The sequence below is a fragment of the Anoplopoma fimbria genome, chromosome 20 (genome assembly GCF_027596085.1).
Source record: "Anoplopoma fimbria isolate UVic2021 breed Golden Eagle Sablefish chromosome 20, Afim_UVic_2022, whole genome shotgun sequence".
In the NCBI taxonomy this organism is placed as follows: domain Eukaryota; kingdom Metazoa; phylum Chordata; class Actinopteri; order Perciformes; family Anoplopomatidae; genus Anoplopoma; species Anoplopoma fimbria.
In genome coordinates, this window is record NC_072468.1 from 22814755 (window position 1) to 22837246 (window position 22492).

General features: G+C 38.7%; 2 protein-coding genes across 3 annotated transcripts; one reads left to right on the forward strand and one right to left on the reverse strand.

The window, feature by feature from the left end:
• Positions 1-198: 198 nt before the first annotated feature.
• rbm8a (RNA binding motif protein 8A) lies at positions 199-4718 on the reverse strand. 2 transcript variants are annotated; one of them, XM_054621267.1, is made up of 6 exons: positions 4613-4718; positions 3980-4039; positions 3808-3885; positions 2959-3095; positions 934-1070; positions 199-670 (listed from the first exon to the last, which is right to left on the reverse strand). In XM_054621267.1, the coding sequence occupies exons 1-6, from the start codon at positions 4701-4703 to the stop codon at positions 622-624; spliced, it is 552 nt and encodes a 183-aa protein (XP_054477242.1). In that variant the 5' UTR covers positions 4704-4718; the 3' UTR covers positions 199-621. The 2 variants fall into 2 exon arrangements, with proteins under 2 accessions (XP_054477242.1, XP_054477241.1); XM_054621266.1 differs by having other exon boundaries at positions 4607-4714.
• A 4057-nt stretch (positions 4719-8775) lies between these two features.
• On the forward strand, positions 8776-10332 carry LOC129110251 (type-4 ice-structuring protein LS-12-like). Its single transcript, XM_054622441.1, has 3 exons — positions 8776-8827; positions 9178-9328; positions 10083-10332. The coding sequence occupies exons 1-3, from the start codon at positions 8776-8778 to the stop codon at positions 10330-10332; spliced, it is 453 nt and encodes a 150-aa protein (XP_054478416.1).
• Positions 10333-22492: the final 12160 nt, after the last annotated feature.

The following is a 22492-nucleotide window of genomic DNA, read 5'->3' on the forward strand; positions in this document are numbered from 1 at the left end:
AAAAAGGGCACGGGTGTTTTTTTTTTTTTGTCCCAGCAGCCTATGAGTGTGGCCCTCACAGCCCAGAGTGACAGGTGCTTTGGAGTTGACAAAATAGCTGGGGCGTCACCATTGCCTGGGTGAGGTCATCTTGTGTGATGTAAACTCCACGTCATTAGGAGGGCTAAATAAAAACACAACAGTGAACACAAGTGCCTTTTTAAAAAGTTTAATTTCCCCACCCCAAGTATTATATAAAAAAAAAAAGAACAACAAAATGCATGTAACATTGAGAAAACTGAAACAAGATATTTTTTATTTTTTTTTAGGGACCTGCAAAGTACAGGTTGGTGTTTAAAGTAAAATCAGTTTTCACTGACGGAGCTGAATGGATCCTTCCGTTGCAATTTAAAGCAGCATAAGCAATTAATAGAAAATTGAAAATGCTGCTGTTTGGCCAATTGGTTCTTTGTTATTCATCTTTTAAGAAGATTATCTCCCTATCCCAATATTTTTAAAATTGCACAACTAGATGCCATACAACAAAAATACTGTACAAAAAGTTTCTTATGAGAAGATGAGGATTATAAACTGCCCGACAAAGTGACGGACATCCCCTCAAGCCAGTGACGACTGCTGTACTCAACGCCGCCTCCTGTCCGGGCTTCTGCTGCGTCTACGTCCGCCAGTCCTGTGAAAAAACATTGCTCTGTTATTGAAAATGATATTAAGAAAAAAAAACATTACATCAATAAATAATTAAGATCACACATCACTTTTATCTAGATAGCCTAAATAGCTACATTTTCAGGTTTATAAAACACCATGTACTGGGGATATATTCAAAATTGATGACATTGTAACAAAATTAGCATTATTTAAAAAAGCAGAGTGACGAGTACTCCCTTTACCGGGAAGTTACTGCTTCCACAGCCAAACAAACACCAGACTCACCTCCTCTTGTTCTTGGGAGGCCCTCTGACGAATCCCCAGTCAACACTGATAGGCTGACCCATCATGTCCTGGGCATTGAGCCCTTCCATGGCTGCCTGGGCCTCTTTGTACGTCTCATACTCCACCAGTGCATATCCCTAGAAACAGTCATTAGGACAGCATGAGAGTTAGTGGACATTCATGGCATCACTGCTTGGGAATTTAGTGGAAATTGGAAAATGTACAACGCAGCATAAAACGGGACCACTGATCCCTCGGTCTTATACTCTTCAGGCGGACCATCATAATGGCCCTGCTGACACAAGTGTGGGATCACTGGGGAAACATTTAAAATTTTGCACAAAAGCGTCACTACCAAGTATTTAAAATACTTGCAATACAAATGTGAGATTGTTGCTAAATCATTTAAATCTTCAAACAGCCTGTGATGGACAGCCTATACTCGACTTAAATGACTGTTTCAGGGGCAAAGACATTTTGTTCTTATTTAATATTCGAAACCATGCTGCCACCTTATGGCTTGGAGGAGAACTTAAAAAACAATGGGTTAGTGTGTATACTGGAGCATAGCATACTGCACAATGAGAAAACAGATGCATTCTGAACAAAACCTCTACAGACTTCAATTCGGTCTCGTTTGACGTATCAGTATATTTTCAAGTTTTACCATGTGCTGAAATTAGACTTTTATTTAAAATACGACAAATGTTATACGTTAACAAACCGCCATTAGCAAGGGGCAGTGACAACATGGTTTACTTGTATAGATAAAGCACATTTCTGTTGGTTTCTGTCGATCAGTTGGTTCTCAAATCTTGTCAGTTGGCTTTGACCGCAAATTTTGAAAAGCCCATACAGAAATATTAAGAGAGCGTCAAGCATTTTGGTTTGCCTATAACACACCAAGGAGTAGACCCGCTCTATCTTGTTTAGATATCATTTATTACATTTTTTGTCAGTATGGTATGTGTATTATTAACTCCTACGCCTTCCTGTGCACAGAGCAAGCGGAGGAGAAGTAGTGTCTGGCTGTACTGTTAGTATGATGGAAAAAATTATTTTCATCTCTACTGTTGGGTCTTTGCAAAAGGAAATTGTGTCTGTCTTTTTTTTTTTGCATATGGAGCAAAGTAATGAAATCCAATCACAAGTGGTCAATCGAGACGCATTCTATTGCCAGGTGTGAACTGACGTACTTTCAAGCTCTCCCCTTGTGGTCATATCACCTAAGAGGCATGTTAATGTAAGGTGTAAACAGGGTATCAGTGTATTTACAGCCAAAGCATAAAAATAAAATGAATTTGGTAAAAAGTTGCAGGGCACTATGAAAAAAAATCATTGTGCTCCAAACCATCTTTTTTAGATGACTAAAAGTTTATTTTTTCACCAACTTTAAAGCAAAATACAAAAACAACAAGATTTTCTCCTTATGGTACACCAATTGAATCAGTCACCTCTTAGATAACTTAATGACAGGAAGATGTGCAAAACCAGCCCCCAAAATTCTATTAAACCATCTTAAATTATATTATCTATCGGATTGACGCAATTGCCTTCATATTTATTCAGGAAAACGCCTTCCTGAAGTTCATTTCCCAGCAAGTTAAAAAAAAGGGTGTACTCTCTGTACCGTGATGCACTGCTGACAAGTTTACTTGCATTGCGGCTGTTGAAAAAATGGTTCAGCTCTACAAGAAAGCTGGTTATTGTGGGTTTGAGCAAGTATATAATCCATCTAGCGTTATTTTTTATCTTTATTTACCAACTTCACAGGTTAACATTCAAGTCGATCCATCCATCAGATTGTTAGAAAGACAAGGTGATGTGTATTATAAATAACCGATTATATTGACCAAGTAAAAACAACATTAGCGACCTATTAAAACAATCAAGCAGCTTATAGGCTGTGTCAATTAAAAAACAGTAACAGGTGTGCATAGTCTGAATGTGAATATCTGGTGCATGAAATGCAGGACACCTTTAAACTCAAAAAGCATGCCCAGGCTGCATGGATATCTGTCTCACCTTGAGGTAACCTGTTCTGCGGTCAAGGTTCAGATGCAGGTTCTTGATTTCTCCAAACTCTGAAAACTTGTCATGGATGTCTTCCTCTGTGGCCTCTTCATGTACACCTGTCACAAACAGGATCCAGCCCTCCACAGCTGCAACAAGACAAAGACAAGAAAAGGCGTCAAGGGTCAAACAATAAACAAAGCAGCACTGTTAATGTAATCTAATGACAACTAGAATTGAGATTACTAAAGCTCTCATTCTGTGCAAAATGTACAAATAAATACTGCTCTAACCGATATAAAGCCTACTGAGCTCCAGTTTGTGGCTTTTATGGGTCTACATTAAATTTGAATTGCATAACTAAATTAATAAATAAAAAAACAGCTAAATAAAATAAATTTAAGAGATTTTTTAAATGAGTTTATCATGGTGCTCTTTTTCTATACATAATGTTGACATTACTTTTTCTATAGGACACTTAATCATTAACAGGTTATTGCTCAGGCAAATAAGCTGAGCAACATCAAATTTCCAGCTACAGACATGGACAAATAAAAATAGAAAAATTGTAAAGAGGGCATTTAAAAAATAAAACCAGCTGGTTGTTTATATGAACATATGTTTTAATGCATTGCTGAGTTGTAGGAGTTTTTAAAAAAAGGACAATAATGGGTGATAACACAGATCTTATACATAAGTTGTGTTAACTGCTGTAGGTTAATGTTGAAATATGAACAAAGGAGAAAAGGTAGTAACTCGATTGATCCAAGAGGCACTTCAGTTTGAATAATGTGAATCTTAGACTCCTATTCTTTCTGCTTAAGTTTAAATTAAATATTGAATATGAACGTCCAAACTTACATCTCTGAGGGCCTGGCTCGTCCCCGTCCTGCTCCACAGTATCATAGTCCTCTTTGATTCTGGACCTCGCTCCTTCCTCTGGAAACAGCAACATAGAGAAATATTAAAAACACTGCTATTAAATACACTGTATTAAGCATGAAAGAACATACCAAAAACTGTGAGAGCTCACCTGAGCCAAAGCCTCGTCCTTTCCTCTTCTTGGCCTTCTCCTTTAACTTGTGGATGCTCTCTGGGGGAAGAACAGTTGAATAAATCAGAATCAATGCACACTACAAATATTAAAGTTACATATTTCTTTGCACTCAGTTTGCAAGTTTCAAAACAATCATGTTATTACTTATGGAGGTTTTCATTTATGGTTAATGCCAGGGTTACACAAAAACATCACTAAACATAGCCTTATCTTAAATGGTGCATCATTATCTTAACTTAAGTTAGCCATAGCTAACTTTATATAAAAAAGACTCAACTAGCTAGCTTGCTAACGGTGGCTAACAACATGCTACTTGTTACAGCTTCAGGTGTTTACACCTTAATATAAGGAAATGCATTCAATTAAACTTGTTTTGTAAAAGGGAACTTAACATATCTGCACCACGACATAGCTATTTTCTACACATAGCTTTCAATGAACCACCAGTGCGTTGTTAGCTTAGCATTAGCTTGTTAGCATGTCTCAGGCCTGCTACCACGCTCGTAGCATTTAAAGCTAATTAATGTAGGCCTATAAATTTACAAATAGTTTCTAAATTCATGTAGCTTTTTTTTCCACCTGTCTGTTATGTATTAGTATTACCATCACCATCCTCATCCATAGGAAAGTCCTCTCCTCCCGCTTCATGAAGATCCAACACGTCCGCCATGATGCCTGTCTGTGTCGTCTGTGTTCGCATACAAGAGCCCACAGGTCGGCGGGTGTTTCCGGGTTACTTCTTCTTCGCTGGTGTTTATTGGCGCTCTGCGAACAACGGATTTGCTCATTACCGCCACCAACTGGTAGGGAGTGAGACCAAACTTGGATAAAGTACATTTTATTCTTTACAAGTTCTTTACTCTTTTTTTTGATAATTTAATTTCACCATCTAATAAGACTGCAGATATAAATATAGAGATATTTAAAGGAAATACAGACAGACAGATAATTTTTAATTTAATTTTACCAATCTAATAAGATTTCTTTACAAGTTCTTTAGTAATATAGATATAAATATAGAGATATTTAAAGGAAATACAGACATATTTCTTTATTTTACTGTATGTTTACTGTACTTTTTTTTTTTTGTATAATATGTTTTATTTATTATCTGTTTCTATGTAGTTGAGCTGCTGCAACACCCGAATTTCCCCCATGGGGATCAATAAAGGAATATAATAATAATATATTTATAGTTACTACAGTGCTAAATAGTGGCCAAAAATGGCATGTCACTCAGACATCATATATTTGTCCATCAATGTCATATCTAAACAAAACAAAGTCTGTTAATAGACTGCAGGCTTGATAATCGTTTAAGTCATTTGAGTCGATTTTCTGAGTGAAATATTCATCAGACTAATCCATCATTAAAATAATTATTAGTTAAAACAGTCCGATACAAAATAGTTTCATATTGGCTCCACCTCAACCTACTATAACGGTGAAATCTGCTTTCTTTTTTAGTAATAATAATAATCTAATGCTATAATCACATGGCATTTGTCTGCATTGAGTACCTTTACTTTACATTTTAGTAATTTAAGTACATTCTCCTGTTTACTGGTAGGCCATAACCTACTACAATAACATTACTTAAGTTATATTTTCTGGGCAACTTTTACCTGTAACAGAAAATGTGTACAGTGGTATTAGAAGCCTAGTTTTATTAAGTAAATGACCTGAATACTTCCTCAACCACTGCTTAAACCCCATGCCAAACCACGATTTTGCTTTATTTTGGCATTGTTTGTTGCTGACCAGCAGATGGCTCTCATGCACACCCACACAGACTGAGGCTGCATGTTGTGGACACTCAGGAAGAGATCCCCATCTGGTGGTGAGTTGGATCATAGCAGAGTGGAGATTGATTTGACAAAAAAAAAAACATGGAGTAAGGTTGTGATGGAAGACACGCATGTTGAATCAAAGCAGACTCTGTACAATGCCTCTGCTATGGACTAGGAGGCTGAAGATTTGTGACCACTTCAGTATTGATAAAAAATGATATAAAAATACCCCTGAAATACCACATTAAGACGCCAAGACCTTAGAAGAAAACTTGGAAGACTTTTGACATTTGGAGATTAGTGCAAGAATTGCATTTTTCGTTGATTGCTAAAGAAACCGATTTATTTTCAATATATCTGGAGGACCACACATCATCTGAAAGCCATAGTTCTCTGGTTTGTGATTGTAAAGTTTCATGAGGCTGTGATTATCCTAGAGGTCACAACACATCATTTTATATAGTGAGGTCAAGTTAAAAAGAAATGATCTCAGTACAACTATATGGCCACTATGGGGACTAACATCATAGACAAAGGTCTCAGCTTTCCTGTTAACCCCAATTGTTGCATTTGGGGTTTTCTATAGCAGTATAAAATTGCACATTTATACTGCTGCCACGGTGTTTGCCCCAAACTGCATGGGATGGTTGGTATCAATGGATTTCTTAGGTGTTTGGAAAGAGAAAACATCTAGTTGAGGTCACATTTAAGTGGGGGAAAATCAGTTTAAACACAAGGTGGCAGGAAGCACTTTCCACTTTTCAAATTCAAAAGACTGCTCCTACAATGTTGTCGTCTAGTTTGCCGGAGGAATCCTTGGAGCTTTTAGGTGAAAAGGATCAGTGTGCTGCTCGCCCTGATACATTGCACTCTAAAACCACTATATAATCAAAAACATGGTTTGATAGTTGAATAAAAGAAAAGTGTGTCAGAGGTCAGATAGAGAGACACTGGTTTGGTGTCGAGTTAGGAGCTCTCTTGACCACAGTAGACCCAGAGGTATGTAAGGTATTCTAACTGAAGTGAACTCTGTTAAGATAACCACATAAATTGTAGATATTCCAACACTTAACATAGGCATTTAAAAAATATTATTTCTTATAAGTCTGTAGCTTGATACAATAGCTTGATATAATATAAAGTTATTTTATTTCGATGGACACGTGTCACAATACCATACTATTACTGGCCTAAAGTGAGCAAAATGCATGCTAAAGACAAATAATAGCTGACCTGATCGTTAATCTAATAGATGCTGAACTATCATGTGAGCACGTAAATGTCCATATCCCCTCTGTATCAATAGGCAGCCATATAGCCCATAGTGTCATCCACAATCAGACACGCAAAAAGTGCAAATGTGCAATTTAATTGTTGTTGCAGGATATATTCAGAGCAGACATGAAACGACTGAAAAGTTAACACAATCAACATTTTTCTTTATATCATTTTCACATTAAGTCTGCTAATGATATGAGAAGGTCTTTGTATGTCTTTATCATACCTCATTGTTCCCAAACAAGGAGTGTAATATCAAGGGGTCCAAAAACAAATGGATAAGTAGGTTGCTATAGTGACAAGACAGACAAACAAGCTTGCCTACGGATGTAACAACACACAAAAAAAAGAACCGAACACAATATGTTTTATATACTGAAAGAATTGCGACTGAAATGCACATACAAACCAAATGATTTCAACCATTTGATGATTTGTAGACATACAAGAATATATATGAAGTAACAGACAGGAAAGTGATGACGCACATCGGAACCGCAGTCAGTATCTCCTGTGATGAGGTTATCAGGAGCTTTTTACATACAGTATGTGGCGAACTGCTGATATGATCAAGTGTTCACGGCTCCTTCAGCACAACTCTGTCCCATCAACTGACCCTCTGTTAAGGAGATAACAATGTATGAGTGAACCACTGCCATCATCAAAAAACAGGACACATACAAAAAAACAAGATCAGGGCTCTGAAATGAAACACTATTATTAAAAAGGATATAATTCACACAATAAAGTTAAAAACATAAGTGGAAAATGAAATGTATATTTTGAATTTCATTTTATATATCAGTCACTAAAAGTTGCAAGTTATGGAAGAAGTATCAGATATTTTACTTTAATAAAAGTGGAAATAATTAAAAGGAAAAAAAAATACTATTGTTATTGCTGATGCTATAATGTGTATGAAGCCTTTTTAGATGTAGCTGATTGAAGAAAAGCTCAATTTTACCACCTGGGTAGTTTAATTTAAAACAATAACAATACATCACATTTCAAGTTGATCTGTTCTTTATGTAAAACTTTGATCTTTAAAGTAACCCGTAACTCCAGCTTTCTTTTTTTTGTTGTAACTTTTACTAATTTAAAAGTATAAAATACTCCAGTAAGTACAAAAATGTAGAAATAAAGTGAAAAAGAAATAAAGTCAAGAAACGAGGTCACACACACACACACACACACACACACACACACACACACACACACACACACACACACACACACACACACACACACACACACACACACACACACACACACACACACACAGAGTGGACTATCTTGTGGCAGCTATCAAGCATCAAGGTTCAGACCACTGAAGTATTGTATTCCTCTGCACCTCTTTGTTTTGGAAGTGATTCAATTGTGATTAGCCGTGATGAACTCATCCCGTTATAAAAGCCTCCGTCTCTCTGACAGAAGGCACAGTTTGACCCGAGAACCTCAGGATTTAAGGTGAGTCTCTTCCTTGGTGTTTCTGATCCTCTGTATGGCTGCAGGCAAAATTGTTTCATTCATATGTTTGAGGAAAAAACATTTGACTGTTTCAATTTATAGCTTTATGTTAAAAGTTTGTGCTTGTGATGCTTACTACAGTTTGCCACCGTTTTATTGTAATCTCTGCAACTTTCAGTGTCATATTGAATAACCCCTTAACTTTTCTCTCCAGGTTTGTCTTGCTCATCCGCAGTCATGAAGTTCTCCATCATTGCCGCTCTTGTCGTTGTGCTGGCTGTTGCCCATGGTAAGCAATAGTTTCCCTGTTATTTCATATACGTAATGTATTTGTAAGATCAGGCATAGACTAAGAAATATATAAAATAACTTCTTAATATATCTGGTTCATTTTCAGCACCTGTAAAAAAGCGATAAGCATTTGTAATAAAAGGTCAGATCTTTCTGAACCCAAAGTTGAACCTGCACCTTTTTCAAAATTTGAAAATCAACCAAATTCAAAGGGTTTTGTGCAGGCTTACCCTTCAATCTGATGAATTAAAGCTATCACTGTTCATATTCATAACTGTCTTCAGGCCCTGCACTGTGCGAGTGTGAATCAAATTGAGTGGATAAAGACGAGTAAATGTGTGTTCACAGGCACTGAGGCCAAGTCAGTGGTGAAGCGTGACGCCCAGTCTGATATGGACAAGTTCGCCAAGCTCATCAGTGAGATGTCGGCCAGCATCACCAGCACCACCCAGGACATGGTGGAGAAGGTCAAGGCTCTGGAGGTGACCAACACTGCCCAGTAAGTATTCTCTGCACTGCATTCAGTGTTTCATTACGGTCTATTTTTTTTCAGGGTGCAGTAACTTTGACTTTGCTGTGCCTGTAATTGTGGGGCTCTACAGATTTAAAACCACTGTTCCCCTCTGTGTGCATGACAGGTTGGATAGGGTATTCAGTTAAATGCTTTATGCTTAAACTTTGAATGTAAATCGCCAGGATTAAGGTGTTAACATGACTGTATGTCAGCTTAATTGCTCCTAAAATAATATGTTCAAATGTCATATGGAAGTTCCAGGAGGGATTATTTTCCCTCTGCAAATTTGACTTCATTTTTAAAAATCTAATTTAAACACGAATACTCTCTGTAGAAGTTAATTTATTTATAGAAAATCTCATGTAATTCAGAAACGACACATGAGAAAAACTGGCAAAAAAACCAACAACAAATGAGTCATTTTCTGTCAATTGTTAAAATTAAGTCATATTTTTGATTGCAAATAAGAAAAACATGAGGCTAAAAGGCTATCAACTCTTTGGACAGTAAATGGGTTGTTTTTCGGATTAAATTACACTATCGTGACCTAAAACCTGGACAGTAATACACCGTGATTCTCAAAAGGTTTTCCTGAAAAGTCACACTTAACACATTTTCAGTCAGTTTTAGTTAATTTTTCTTTATTCAAATACAAATAAGCAACAACAACAAATAAAAATACAAGGCAGAGTCAGCAGCATTAATAACCGGAGAATGTTGCTTCCTCTTCCTCCCACAGGACTTACGTGGTGGACAGCATGTCCAAGATCCAGACTCTGGCTGAGAGGGTCCAGGCCGAGGCCACCAACCTGCAGGAGCAGGCCAAGCCCTACATCGGCAACATCGAGGAGCACATCAGGCCCATGACGGAGAACTTCAAGACTCTGACCGACAACTTACAGGCCCAGGTGAAGACTCTGACCGACATGATGCCCAGGTTCTTCCAGCAGGTGATGGACCAGATCAAGGAACTGCTGCAAGCCCAGTAAAGAGTCACTTTTTTGTTCTGCCCAAAATAATGCTTCCCTTGTCGTTCTCCTTTCTGTCTTTAAGCCATCTGACATGTGATGCCTGAATGTCGTCATTAAAGGGGTTTCAAAAGTCATCATTTTGAGCTGACGTATTCTTTATTTTGACTTATATGAGCAAATATTTGATTTGCATTGCGAGTGCAGCGATTAATTTAAGAAAAGGCCAAAAGGGCAAGTACTCAAGTTGAAATGAAATATATATATTGTAGCAGAATCTGATGAGTTACTCATTGGAGTGGAAGTCGATATCAACATTACCTCTGACCTTTGGGTCATTGGTGTTTACCATCATTCATGGTTCAATATTCTGAAGTAGGCTGTCAAACAGGTTGGAGTCAAGCTTACAGCGTGGATGATATCAGATTGATTAGATCAACCCAAATTAATGGCTGTATTGACTAGGGCTAATAATTAACCTCATGTACAATCAGAATGATAAACACAACAAACCGTGTAAAAGTCCTTTTTTTTTTTATCCAAACAACCTTTAAGCTTGGGGAAAAATACAATTAAATCGCCTTCACAAGCTTATAAAACAAATAAATAAGCAGATTAACAACTGATGCATTTTTTTTAGTTTAATTGAACAGTTGGACGCAGCGTAAGCAGAGTCAATCAATATCTCAGAAATATCTCAAATACAGTTTTATCCATTTTCCATTAAGCATTTCTAAGAAACAGCATGAGCTTTTCCCCTCTAAGAATAACAAAAGGATAGTAATATTTTCAGTTGAAGCACAGTTTGAACAGTATGTTCAACATTATGATAAACGGTATTGTGAGGTAAATTTGTTTTGACAAATTACTTTCCAAGAAGAAATTGTGTTTCTTACTTGTCAAATCAACATCTTTCTGTCTGCTGCCGTCTCGTCCAGACAGAAAAACTCACCATGATCCCTGCAATAGTAAGCCTTTTTAATTGAAAAGGAAATGATTAATAGGAAAAAAAGTAAACCACTCTAAAACCAAACACAACATTAAAGATCTGTAATGATTTTTTAAAACACACAGAATAAAATAATTCTTGACCTATAAAATAATTCAAAAGTATTTGCATGCTATAAAGAAAAATAGATTTCTATCAGTCCTGTCTCGGCCGTTAATTTCCACTATGAAGCAAATGTATGGGTCATATATAATAAAAAGATTAACATTTTTTTTTAAAAATGGAGCCTTTAAACATTTGATGCTGGATTTTCACACAAAATTGTGGGACTTCTTGAAGGAGATTAATCGAGATTTGACATCGTTCAGTCTGTTGTGAACAATAGTGAGACATCAGGATGTAATTACTGCTCATTATTCTTGGAAGAAAACTGGAGCAGGTGATGCTTCATGATGCAAATACCTGAAAGGAAGTTCTCAGTGTCACATTTTGAGAGAAAAAAAATAAATAAAAAGGTTCAGTTCTAGCTTGTGTCTCAAAGCAGTGAGGGAGACAATGACTTGTTGTCAGTTTAACAACAGAACAACAAAATCACTAGTCTTCCACGCTGCCATGGACTCGCTCATCCAGACAGTGAAGGCCACGAGATTTACCTCCTTTCCTGTCAAATACCTGAGCGGCATTTTTCGAAAATTCGTTCTTTTTCTATGTAAATGAAAAATTCTTGTAAAGCATTTTATATAAAGGATATATCTTAGCTCTCTCAATAAAACGCATAGAACTTAAACAGCATTATCTTTCTCTCCAGTGTTAATCTGTCACTACACACTCCTTCCTGCTCTGTTGCCAAGCTACACGTCGTACTGAAGGTGGCCTCCTTGAGCTAAAGTACGGTCCTGTTGTGAGGAGGGAGGGCTGAATGAGCTTTAGACAAAAAAACCTCCGCGGCTCTCCTACAAAAAAAACGAAACTTTCCTCAGCACTTGCAGACGTCTCGGTTGAAGGCCGGGGCCTGTTCGTCACAGAAGAACTGGCAGTCCCGAGCGGCCTTCTCCTTGTGGAGATTAAATGACTCGGTTGGCAGCCTGTCAAAAAAACATTCTGTAAAAGTGCTCAAACTCGTGCTCGAGAGAAAAACACTTATAGATGTTTGTTCTGTTTCAATTACTGCACTTATCTCTGGGTGACTACTTCCTTATGCTTCATCTACCATTTTTCATATCTGAAAAGAAGAATCATAAAGTCATAAAACGTGCATCTTTATTGACTTGTGTTGAATATTTCGATCCCTCCTGCCTCTAAATTGTATTCATAAACTTACAGAATTACACTTCTAGGTTCTGCACCAGCATAAATCATGCACATAACATGCTGCATCTCTACCTTGAATCACGACACCAACAGGTTTGTGTGAACCTGTGGAGGGTTCAGTGCGTTCTGGAGGGAAGGACGAGGCGGAGGGATGGAGAGGTTTGAGGCCGGCGTCAGGGTCATCTGCCGGGACAATCTGTGTGATCCGAGGAATCGGTGCAGCCGGTGATAACCCCCGCACCCTGAAACAGAGAGGAGAAAAACGAACGCTCGCAAGCTGTCGTTCAGTCACTGCGGTGTGTTTTTATGTTCTGACGTCAGTGCTAATCAGTTCAATGTCAGTCTGATTCAGCTGTCAGTCAGCGACGCTGCAGCAGTAAAGTAGTTGAATGGTGAAGAGAACGGATGCTGTGAGCATGTTAATGTATGCTTTCCACTTCAGAATTCTAAAGCTCTGCTGCACTCATTCAGGGGTTTGTCTCTATGATAACGATATTCAGTTCCACATTGTCCATAAATTCTGAAGGGGTCTAGGTAAGGTCCTGTGCGTTGTCAATAGTGATCAATAATTCAACATTAGTAATAGTGTTTCGGACCTCTGAATTCAGCTTTTGCAGAGAAGACGTGCCAGTCAGTTGTTTCTCACTGGCACTTTGCCATTTTGTTAATGCTTTAGCTGGACACAGAGTGGTGGACAAGAATAACAGTGTTGGACACGTACAGTATCACACTGATGGGCACATGTTACAGCGATTAACACATATGTGATGGACATGTATTCAAATGATGGATATATATATATATATATATATATATATATATATATATATATATACAATGACGGACACATACTATATAAAAGTGGTGGACATAAGTCACAGTGATGGACACATTTTACAGTGATGGACACATTAAATTGGTGGACACACATTAAAGTGAACAAATCATATTAGATGCTTTAATTATATCAGAATAAGCACTTTATTTTAGGAGATATACCAACATGTCACCTTAAATATCCGAGTTTGTCACTTATGTCATAAAATCCTATACAGCATATTAAGCGTATAGGACAAAGCTGTTATTGTGATTATTTTTCTGTCTGTAGTCTTTATACACGAGTGTTACCTGCATCCACTTATTCTTCAATTCTAACAGATAGAAACATGTTTCTTTCTTGTAACGAAAGAATAAAAAAGATCTATTCTTCAGATTTTTCTGTCGCTGCCTGAAGAATAAGTGACTAATTATTTCTGCATTCACGGCTCTGCATTTTATGATTTATGTAGAATTTCATTGTGTGAAACTGATTCCTACCGAGTGTTAATCCTGACCATGAGCGCAGAAGGTGATGTGAGTATTTACTGAAACTTGATAGGATGTCGGCCAACAGTGCTGCAATCTCACCAGACTCTACACACAACCCTCTGTGTGTGCGTGTGTGTGTGTGTGTGTGTACCGCACAGACACAATGAAACCTGATCTGTAAGTGTGTGTGTGTTTTGGCTTGTATTTGTGTGTGCACACATTACTACACTACAGTCAAAGTGGTGTGTGTGTGTGTGTGCCAGTCTAAGCTCTGCATGTTGCTAGATAACCAACCGTTTGTGTTTTTAAATCAAAATGTGTGTATTTTAAATGCCTTTCATGAGAACGATTAAGAAGAACCAGATTTCTCAGGATCTTAGGTGCAGTTTGATGTTAAATGCAGGGACGTGGAGACGGAATGGACCGGTTGCACAACTGAAAATCAATAAGAGACTGATGAATTATAGGGGAAAATATGTCTTTGGATCAGCAGAGCAAAATTTCTTGCAGTAGACAGGGGAAAAAACAGTCGATATTCAAAAAGGCGATACAAAAAAATTCTCAGTACGTCTCGGTCAAAACAATTAAAGATATACAATATAATGAGACACACTGATTATCCTGAAGGTAAAGATTGTTGGTACTTACCATTTCTGAATTAGGCACCTGGGGTCATCCACAAGGCGTCGATTGCAGGCGCACAAAAAAAATTGAGCAATTTTAACTGCACAAAGAGAAAGCGGAGTCTTTGTCCAAATTTTTAGAATTTTGAATTCACAAAAAAAAAAGGTATGTAGGTAAGATGCTTTGGGGTTGAGAAGATAGAAGGGTTGAGGGGGCCAATCTCTAAACACCCGGCGGTTAAAGACAGAGTCGATGTTGGCCTCTGAGGGAGGAAAAAAAAAAGAAAAGGACACAGTCTGTCTCCAATGGCCAGTGGAGAACACTGATAGATATGTTTTTGCTGGCATGGGTTATGTTTTTACTCAGAACTGACGGACAGACAGCCCCCATGCACACAGGTGCTATTCAAGGAAACTGTGTAAAAGTGACGTCACAGAGAAAAATCTAGCCCACAAACCTTTTCAACACTCAGGTCCCGCCCACTACATGCTCTGTTCATATTTTTCCCATTTTCTCCTCTTTTCTCTCTCTCCTTTCTCTCTCTTTGTCCAGCTGTCTTAGTGGATTTTTATCTCTATCAGTTTCTCCTTATAAAGTGCATTTCAACAACCTATGAAGCCATAAACACACTTCTACTCACAAAAACCCTTACAGGCATCTCTTTATTTCTATTTCATTTCCTGTCACTCCAACACATGAGCGTGCACACACACACACACACACACGGTATATGTCGAATACTCTACACTATATGAATCGCCCAGTGTTTGTTTTCATTTTGCTGAATGCACAATATGCTCCTAACGTCTCCGCCTCTCCGCTTGTTTGTGTTGCTTTTGCAAATGTGCGCAGCTCCCCGATGTGAAACCACCAAATGAAGCTTCCCCCAATTTTCATAGCCCTCCAATTTGGAGCACGGCCGTCTCTCTCCCTCTCTAATGCTGAAACACCACTTTGTAAAATTACAGTACAATTTTGAAAAGTAGAAACAGGCAGCAGGCAATTCAGGTGCTCAGCCTCCGCAACAATGGAGTGCCGGCCTTGGTGATGGTTGCTAGGCGATGGAGGAAATACAATGGCCTCCTCTGAAACCAAAGGCCCTTAAGTGGACTTACAGGAGTGAAAGCACACACACACACAGAAAATAGAGCGATGCAGGGGAAAGGAGAATGTAAGTGAAGCTGTGCACCTCTGTGTGTAGATGCTCGACCGAAATATTGCTGTTTGGAACATAAGGAGGGACTGAATAAGAGTGAATCACTTTTTTTTTTTTGCAAGAAACTGGCAAATGAAAAAGTAGACATGTCCTGGCCATGTGTGGAGCTTCGTCCATGTGAGGTGTTGCTTCATGCTTGCATTGGACAAATAGGTTGTGGGGTCTTTTTTTGTTTTTGTAGACGGCTTGGGACAACCTGATAGTGGGAGATAACGTTTCAGACGGAGCAATGTATCGACCAATCACATGGTCAATAGAACAACAATCGGTGGCGGTCGGTCTGCCTCTCCATCTGTCAGTTCATTTCTTCGTCCGTGCCTCCGTGAGCGTCCATCAATCTGTTGCCATGTGTCCCCAAACCTCCGTCCGTCCGTCCATCCATCCATCCATCCATCCATCCATGGTCCATGACGGCTGTTTTCTGACTCAGAAATTAATCAAACTCGCAAAAATTATGAAACAGAAATAACATTTTGTCATACCCCTCTTTAAACTGTAATTTTCTTTTTGTTAAAAAGAAGAAAAAAAAAAAGTATTTTAGGGAAATAAGAATGCTCCACCACGGGGCATGTGGATATTTATACTTTTATTCAGCAACATATTTAAGAAATCCAAATCAAGTTCAGCAGTAAAATGAGGCCAAATTATAGGAAAAAAAACAGCATCCTCTGGGGATGACACGGCCACTATGCTGTTGTTATGTAGCAGCCCAATCAGACAAATGCACTTTGCCGTGAGGTGTTTGACTGAAAATAATAATGTAAAATGTAAAAAACACAATGTTTTTTTTTTTTTTTTCTCTCTCTCTCATTCAGTGACTCTCCTGACAATCTGTAGCATTATTCTGTCGGATAAACTTGAGCCCATCAGTGAAAATAACCTTATTAAATGTCTGTTGTTAGCGTGGGGGGGGTATATAGAATACATTTCAATGAAATAAGCTGCATTAAAACCAACAATGGCTGCATTTGGGAATGCAACAAAACCAAAGGGTGATATCTTTATTTCCTTTAACAATGCACCAAACACAATTTGGAGGTGCAGCTTGGATAATTACAGCCCGGCGGTTTTTGGGCTGCCTTTGCCACGCCCCCAACACAATAGCAATAAAATGAGTCGCCAGTCACATGCTGACCTTTTGAGACATTTTTAACAACCCTGAAAATACTAAGAAGGCCAGTATCTCTCTGAAGTACTCCCCCCCCCCTTCAATCTCATCCCCCCACCCCCCCCATACACATCTCCCTCATCTGCTGGAGAGAAACTGAAGCACCACTTCAGGCCACTGCTATTATTTGCTCCTTTCGGGGCCCGGCCCCTGAAGTACTGCACTCAGTTAGGACCTGTAATGTAGATTCCATTTCAGCTGCTATTAGGCCTCATCCGTTACAGCAGACCGGCCTGTTCGCTATTCCTCCACTGCTCTCTCCATCCTCCGTTCATCACCCCCCCCCCTCCCCTGTGTTTTTTCGTTCTGCCTTCCCTCCACTCATCCTCTCATTCCTCCTCGCTCCTTCATCCATCTGTCCATCCTGCCATCTCTCCACTCCAGCACTCATCTGACAACCCCCGTTTCTTCCCCCCTCCTCTCCCTCCCCTCCATCCATCCACTCCACTCCACTCCCATCCCCAGCCTTGCCCCCAGGGGAGCCCTGCAAACTGCTTATTCAACAATCGGCCGCCATAAAGATATGTAATGACATTTTCGAAGGCAAAGAGGCCTGTGTGGTTTTTAATTCATATTTAATGGCTGTCAGGCTAAATAGCCCACTATCCTAAATGGGAGAGAGGCTGCTGCTACTCTTCCACTTAAGACTGAGGACCGTCTGCCTGTGGATATCTGCTGGCTTTCCCAGAGCTACTGGCTCTTCCTGGTTGTTCTCCTTTTGGGTAATGACTCTCGACACAAGACACAAGCTGATGAAGCTTGAGAATGCATTACCCTGCAGCGAGAAGATAAAAGAAAAGCTTAAAAAAAAGCCAATAACCAATTCCAGTCTGACCCTCTTACTCTGTGTGAACAACCCTTTACAATCAAATGAACACATCCACCGTTTCCTACACTAGAAAAGGGTAAATTTGATCCTAAATACAAAGTTAACGTCTGTATCACAATATTAAATGTTTTAGTTTCAGCAGATTAGTGAATTTTTGTACGGGTAGTCGAACAATATCACTTGTACGGAATGTTTTTTTTTTAAATAAACACAAAATTGCATTGCACGTGGTCAGTAAAGGCAGCTAGTTAATGCTGTTGGATCTTTTTATAACCCACTTCCAATCCTCGCTAACTGGTTTGGGATGGCACTTAAGATGGCGGATGCTCCCTTTTTGCTTTCCTCCTAAAAAAAAAAAAAAAACAAAAAAAAAACATAAGAAAAATCCCTAACGTGACTTTAAAATAACTCAACCTTTGACAAGACATGAACACAGTGTCCTGATTGAAAGTCCTGTGTTTGTTTGACCCGGTGCGTTTCATACAGACGTTAAATGGTGCCTTGTGACACGACAAAGCGTCAGTATTTGAGCAGTGCATTTGTAAAAGAACATAGAATGTATAGTTATGCATGCAGTGGAGTAAAAAGCACAATATTTCCCTGTCAAATGGGGTGGAGAAGCATCAAATGGACATACTCAAGTAAAATTGTACTGAAGCACAGCACTTGAGTAAATGTACCGCCTCTAAAACATGTAGCACCGAGCGGTTTCACCAAAGACATTAAATCCAGAAAGTCTGCCATTACATTGACTTCTACTTTAAAACCACTCTGATTATTTGTTTACCCTTTCCCCAAACTGAATGTGATTGCTTTGTTCCATTAGAAATAAACTCATAACAATAAGAATCATTATGTTGGCTTTAGGAGCCGCTCTTATTGACAAACAATAGGTAAGCAGGTAGTTGTTTGGGATCATAATTCATAAGGATGTCTCTGTTCCGTCTGGACTGGAGCCTTTTACTAAAAGTAAGTAAGTATTTGCTGTTATTTTCGGACTATGCCACATTTTATCTACTTTTCTCTAACAGTTCATTTCCTTTCCATAGAAGCTAAATTACTATATTTCCCTTTTTCAGCATTTTTAGTTGACGCAGTCCACCTTTTTAATGCTTTGGTTTATGTATAGAAACACCTTTGATCCACTGTTCATTTTACACATGTAAGAATTCAGTCTTTCCAGTTATTAAAAAACAAACTGAAAAACTTTTAATACAAAGTTTCAATTATCTTTAGCCGCTCTTAGCTCCACAGATGTCAGTGTTGGTCGCTCCACCACTTTGGTCTGTACTGAAATATCTCAACTTTTGGATGGATTGCCATGACATTTCTTTTACATTCATGGCACCCAGAGGATGAATCCTACTGATTTCAATAAGTCTTTGCTTTCTAGCAAAATGTTCGCAAAACTCATTACATTCTCAGCCTCTGCTGTATTTTAGTGCCATTTAGCAAAAGTCAAACTAGATGGTGAACATTGTAACCATTATAGCTGCTAAAAATCTGCACATTAGCAGTGAGCATGTTGTCAATGTAGCTCTAGCATTTAGCTCAAAACACCTCTACAGAGCCTTAAGCTTGGCTGCAGAGTCTTCATTTTTTTTCTTCTAGAAACAACAGACAAAAGCTCACTTGTATATTCCTGTCATCACTCTTCGTGCTTTTCTTTTGTCTGTCAGAGCTCAGTCGATGCCGGCCGCCAAAGTCTGTCCAGGCAGCAGGAGCCCTGAGGTTTAAGGAGGTGGCCTGTGTGTTGAACGCTTCCCATGGCCGACTGGAAAATATGAGAGAGTGAGAATCGGTCTCTCACTGTAGGCGCTCCTAAGCATGGCAGCATTGAAGGTGCGACAATCCAGCCCAGTATCTTTGAGGGCTTTGCAATTTTAGATAATCTACTGGTTTTGTGTACATTGACACAAATTGTCCATATTTTTGTTTCGCACAGCACAAAAAACACCACCAATAGAAAGTTAGGGTTAGGGTGAACACTAGACGCATCCATGTGACTTTGCAACAGTCAAAGCAAGTTACGTAGTATTAAATCGAAGTGTACGCAGTCCTTTTTAAGGCCAAACATGATGTGTTTACTCAACCTAACAAGGTGGGTTTGTTGCATTAACCTAACCTAACCTTTTGTTTTGTTTTTTGTCGTTACTGAAAATGTTTTGCTGGAAATTCTCTCAGGATGAACAAAAAACAAAGTTAACACAATGCAGAGATGCAGTCTAAAAAGGTTGAGAAAAAGCGTGGCATTCACTAGCTGATTTCTGGTAATTACATATTGGCAGATATTACACCCCTGAAGGCCATTTATAATTATAGATTGAACCTTTTGGCTAATATTTGGCACAGCAGGGGTTCTGTACAAATGTCTTCGAACCTTTTAAAATAAAGTGAGAGGCTTGCCATTTGGAAAAGACTTGTTGAAAGGAATCATAGTGGTGCAACAGCTGACAGAAGTGCTGTGTGGAGCTCAATCAGATGTGATGATGCAATCATGTTCATGAAAAAGCAATTGATTAAGTGTTAGTTAAAGTTAATTACAGACAGAAAAAAAAAAGACTCTCAGCCATTAAAACATTTCTCTAGAGGCATTGTTGTATATTACAGATGTAGTCTATGGATATAATGGCCAGTAAACCAATTGTGTCCACATAAGCCAATGGCTGACCAGTGCAACATGCAGCATCACCAGCAGCATTAAGTCATCGTCATGAAACAAAAGAGCCGCGGGGTTGCAAGTGGGATCATCGCTACTACAAAATATTGATGCCCCGGCTGCCTCGTATCATTTTTTATTTTTTTTTCTCCTGAGTGGAGTCCAGGCGCTGAAATGTAAATAAATCTATCAGGGCAAGGAGCTGGGGGCTCCAGTTACCACTCCTAACAATCAAGAGGCTTTTCATGCTGCCCTGGAGGGCCATTCCTGTAACGCTAGCACACTGGAGAGAGCCACAAATCATCATCTCTCCCTCCCTCTGCTGCTCTCTCCTCCTCCTCTTCTTGGACTTCTTTCTCTCCTGATTTTTCTTTCACTCACACAAACACACCACTGTCCTCATTTTCCCCTCTTCAACGTTCCCTTTCCCCCCCCCCAGCACCTCTCTTTTATTCCTAATGCTCTTCATCACAATCCCCTCATGCTTTCTGCTCTCCCACAGCTCCGTCTTTTATATTCTCACTCCTACTCTTTGGTTCTTCACAGCTCCCAAACGCTCTTCAGTGAAGCCCGTGCTGCAGTAAAATGAAAGACTAGAGTGATTCTTACAACCACATTTATCAAGACCTCAAACATCATGTCAGTTTTTTTTAGAAAACCATCCATCGTGTTGCTTATCTGTATATTTCACCTTCTTACTTTCATATTTTGCTCTCTGCAGTTGTTGATTTTTGTACAATCAAGACAACTTTCGTTATCTTAATGACAAGAATATCCCAAATGTCCACCAAATTAAAAAGGACAAAAATCTATTGTATTTTAACCATCCTTTAGAAAATAAACCAAGAAGTTTCTACGTTTCTAAGGTTTGACTGTAGGTTTAGACAAAAATCTAAATGATTTGGTAAGAGTAAGGGAAACGTGGTTTTATTAAGGTTAGGGGATCTCTGTTGTCATGGTTACAGTTATAATCACATGGTTATGGTAAGGGAATGATTTTGGTCATGGTTACAAGAAACCAGTGTTAACCGTCCGAGGGAAACAGGAAGTGAACATTTGACTCCCATAACAGAGTACATTTTGTAGTAACCATTCAGAGGACATTGTGAATTGAACATGAACATAAACATATTCAATATTCATATTAAATTTAAATATCACTGGCCGGTTGTTGTATATACCAGAAGTCATGAAGTCTAATGTTTAGACTGTAGCAGAGACTGTAAATAAGAAGTAGACATATTCACTGTCCTGTCACACGCAGGGTTTGTTACTACAGTTTTGAAGAATTGAATATGGCATTTAGGCAGTCGCCATCTTGTTTTTTGCAACAGACATTTAGACAAAAGCATACCCCTCTTTATGGTCCATTTTACTCTAAATGGGACAGTAATTTACTAAATGAACATAATTCTGTATTGGAGAAGACTTGAAACAATAAACTCATGTCTACAATGTAAATAAACTGAAAAGTATATATATATATATATATATTATATATATATATTTTTTTTTTTTTTTTTTCCTCATTTACAAAGACTTCTTTTTGCAACCAGAGGTGTCATCCCCTGCTGGCCATTAGGAAGAATGCAAGTTTAAACATTTCCCCATTGGCTTCCCTTTTCAGAATTCTGAATAAATGCAGCTCAAGTAGATTTATCTTGCAGATGTAGAGACCGCCACACATTTCCAGTGGGAAATGTAAAAAGAAAAACAACCTCACACTGTATTAAAATGAATAAAGACAAAGGTAAAATGGAAAGTTGCTTGCCAGTGTTCTGAAAACAACTGGAAGTTAGTTTTTGTAGCTTGGCCCACTTATCGAAACGGTCAGCATCACAATCTCAGGAATGTAGGTTTGGACCAAACACAGAAAAAATGATGGGGAGGCGGCAGGCAGAGTTCAATGATGAAAAATAACTTACAGCCGAGAGTCCATGAACAAGCCAGAAATAAGAAGACAATCCACATTCACTTGGAACCATAGCTGAACGACAGACACAAGGAACCAAGACGACCTGTCAACTGTAACAAGGATAACACACACAGCTTCAATACTCAAGGAGAGGAGGTTGAAAACGAGGGACAGGTGAGATTAGGGCTGATTAGGAACAGGT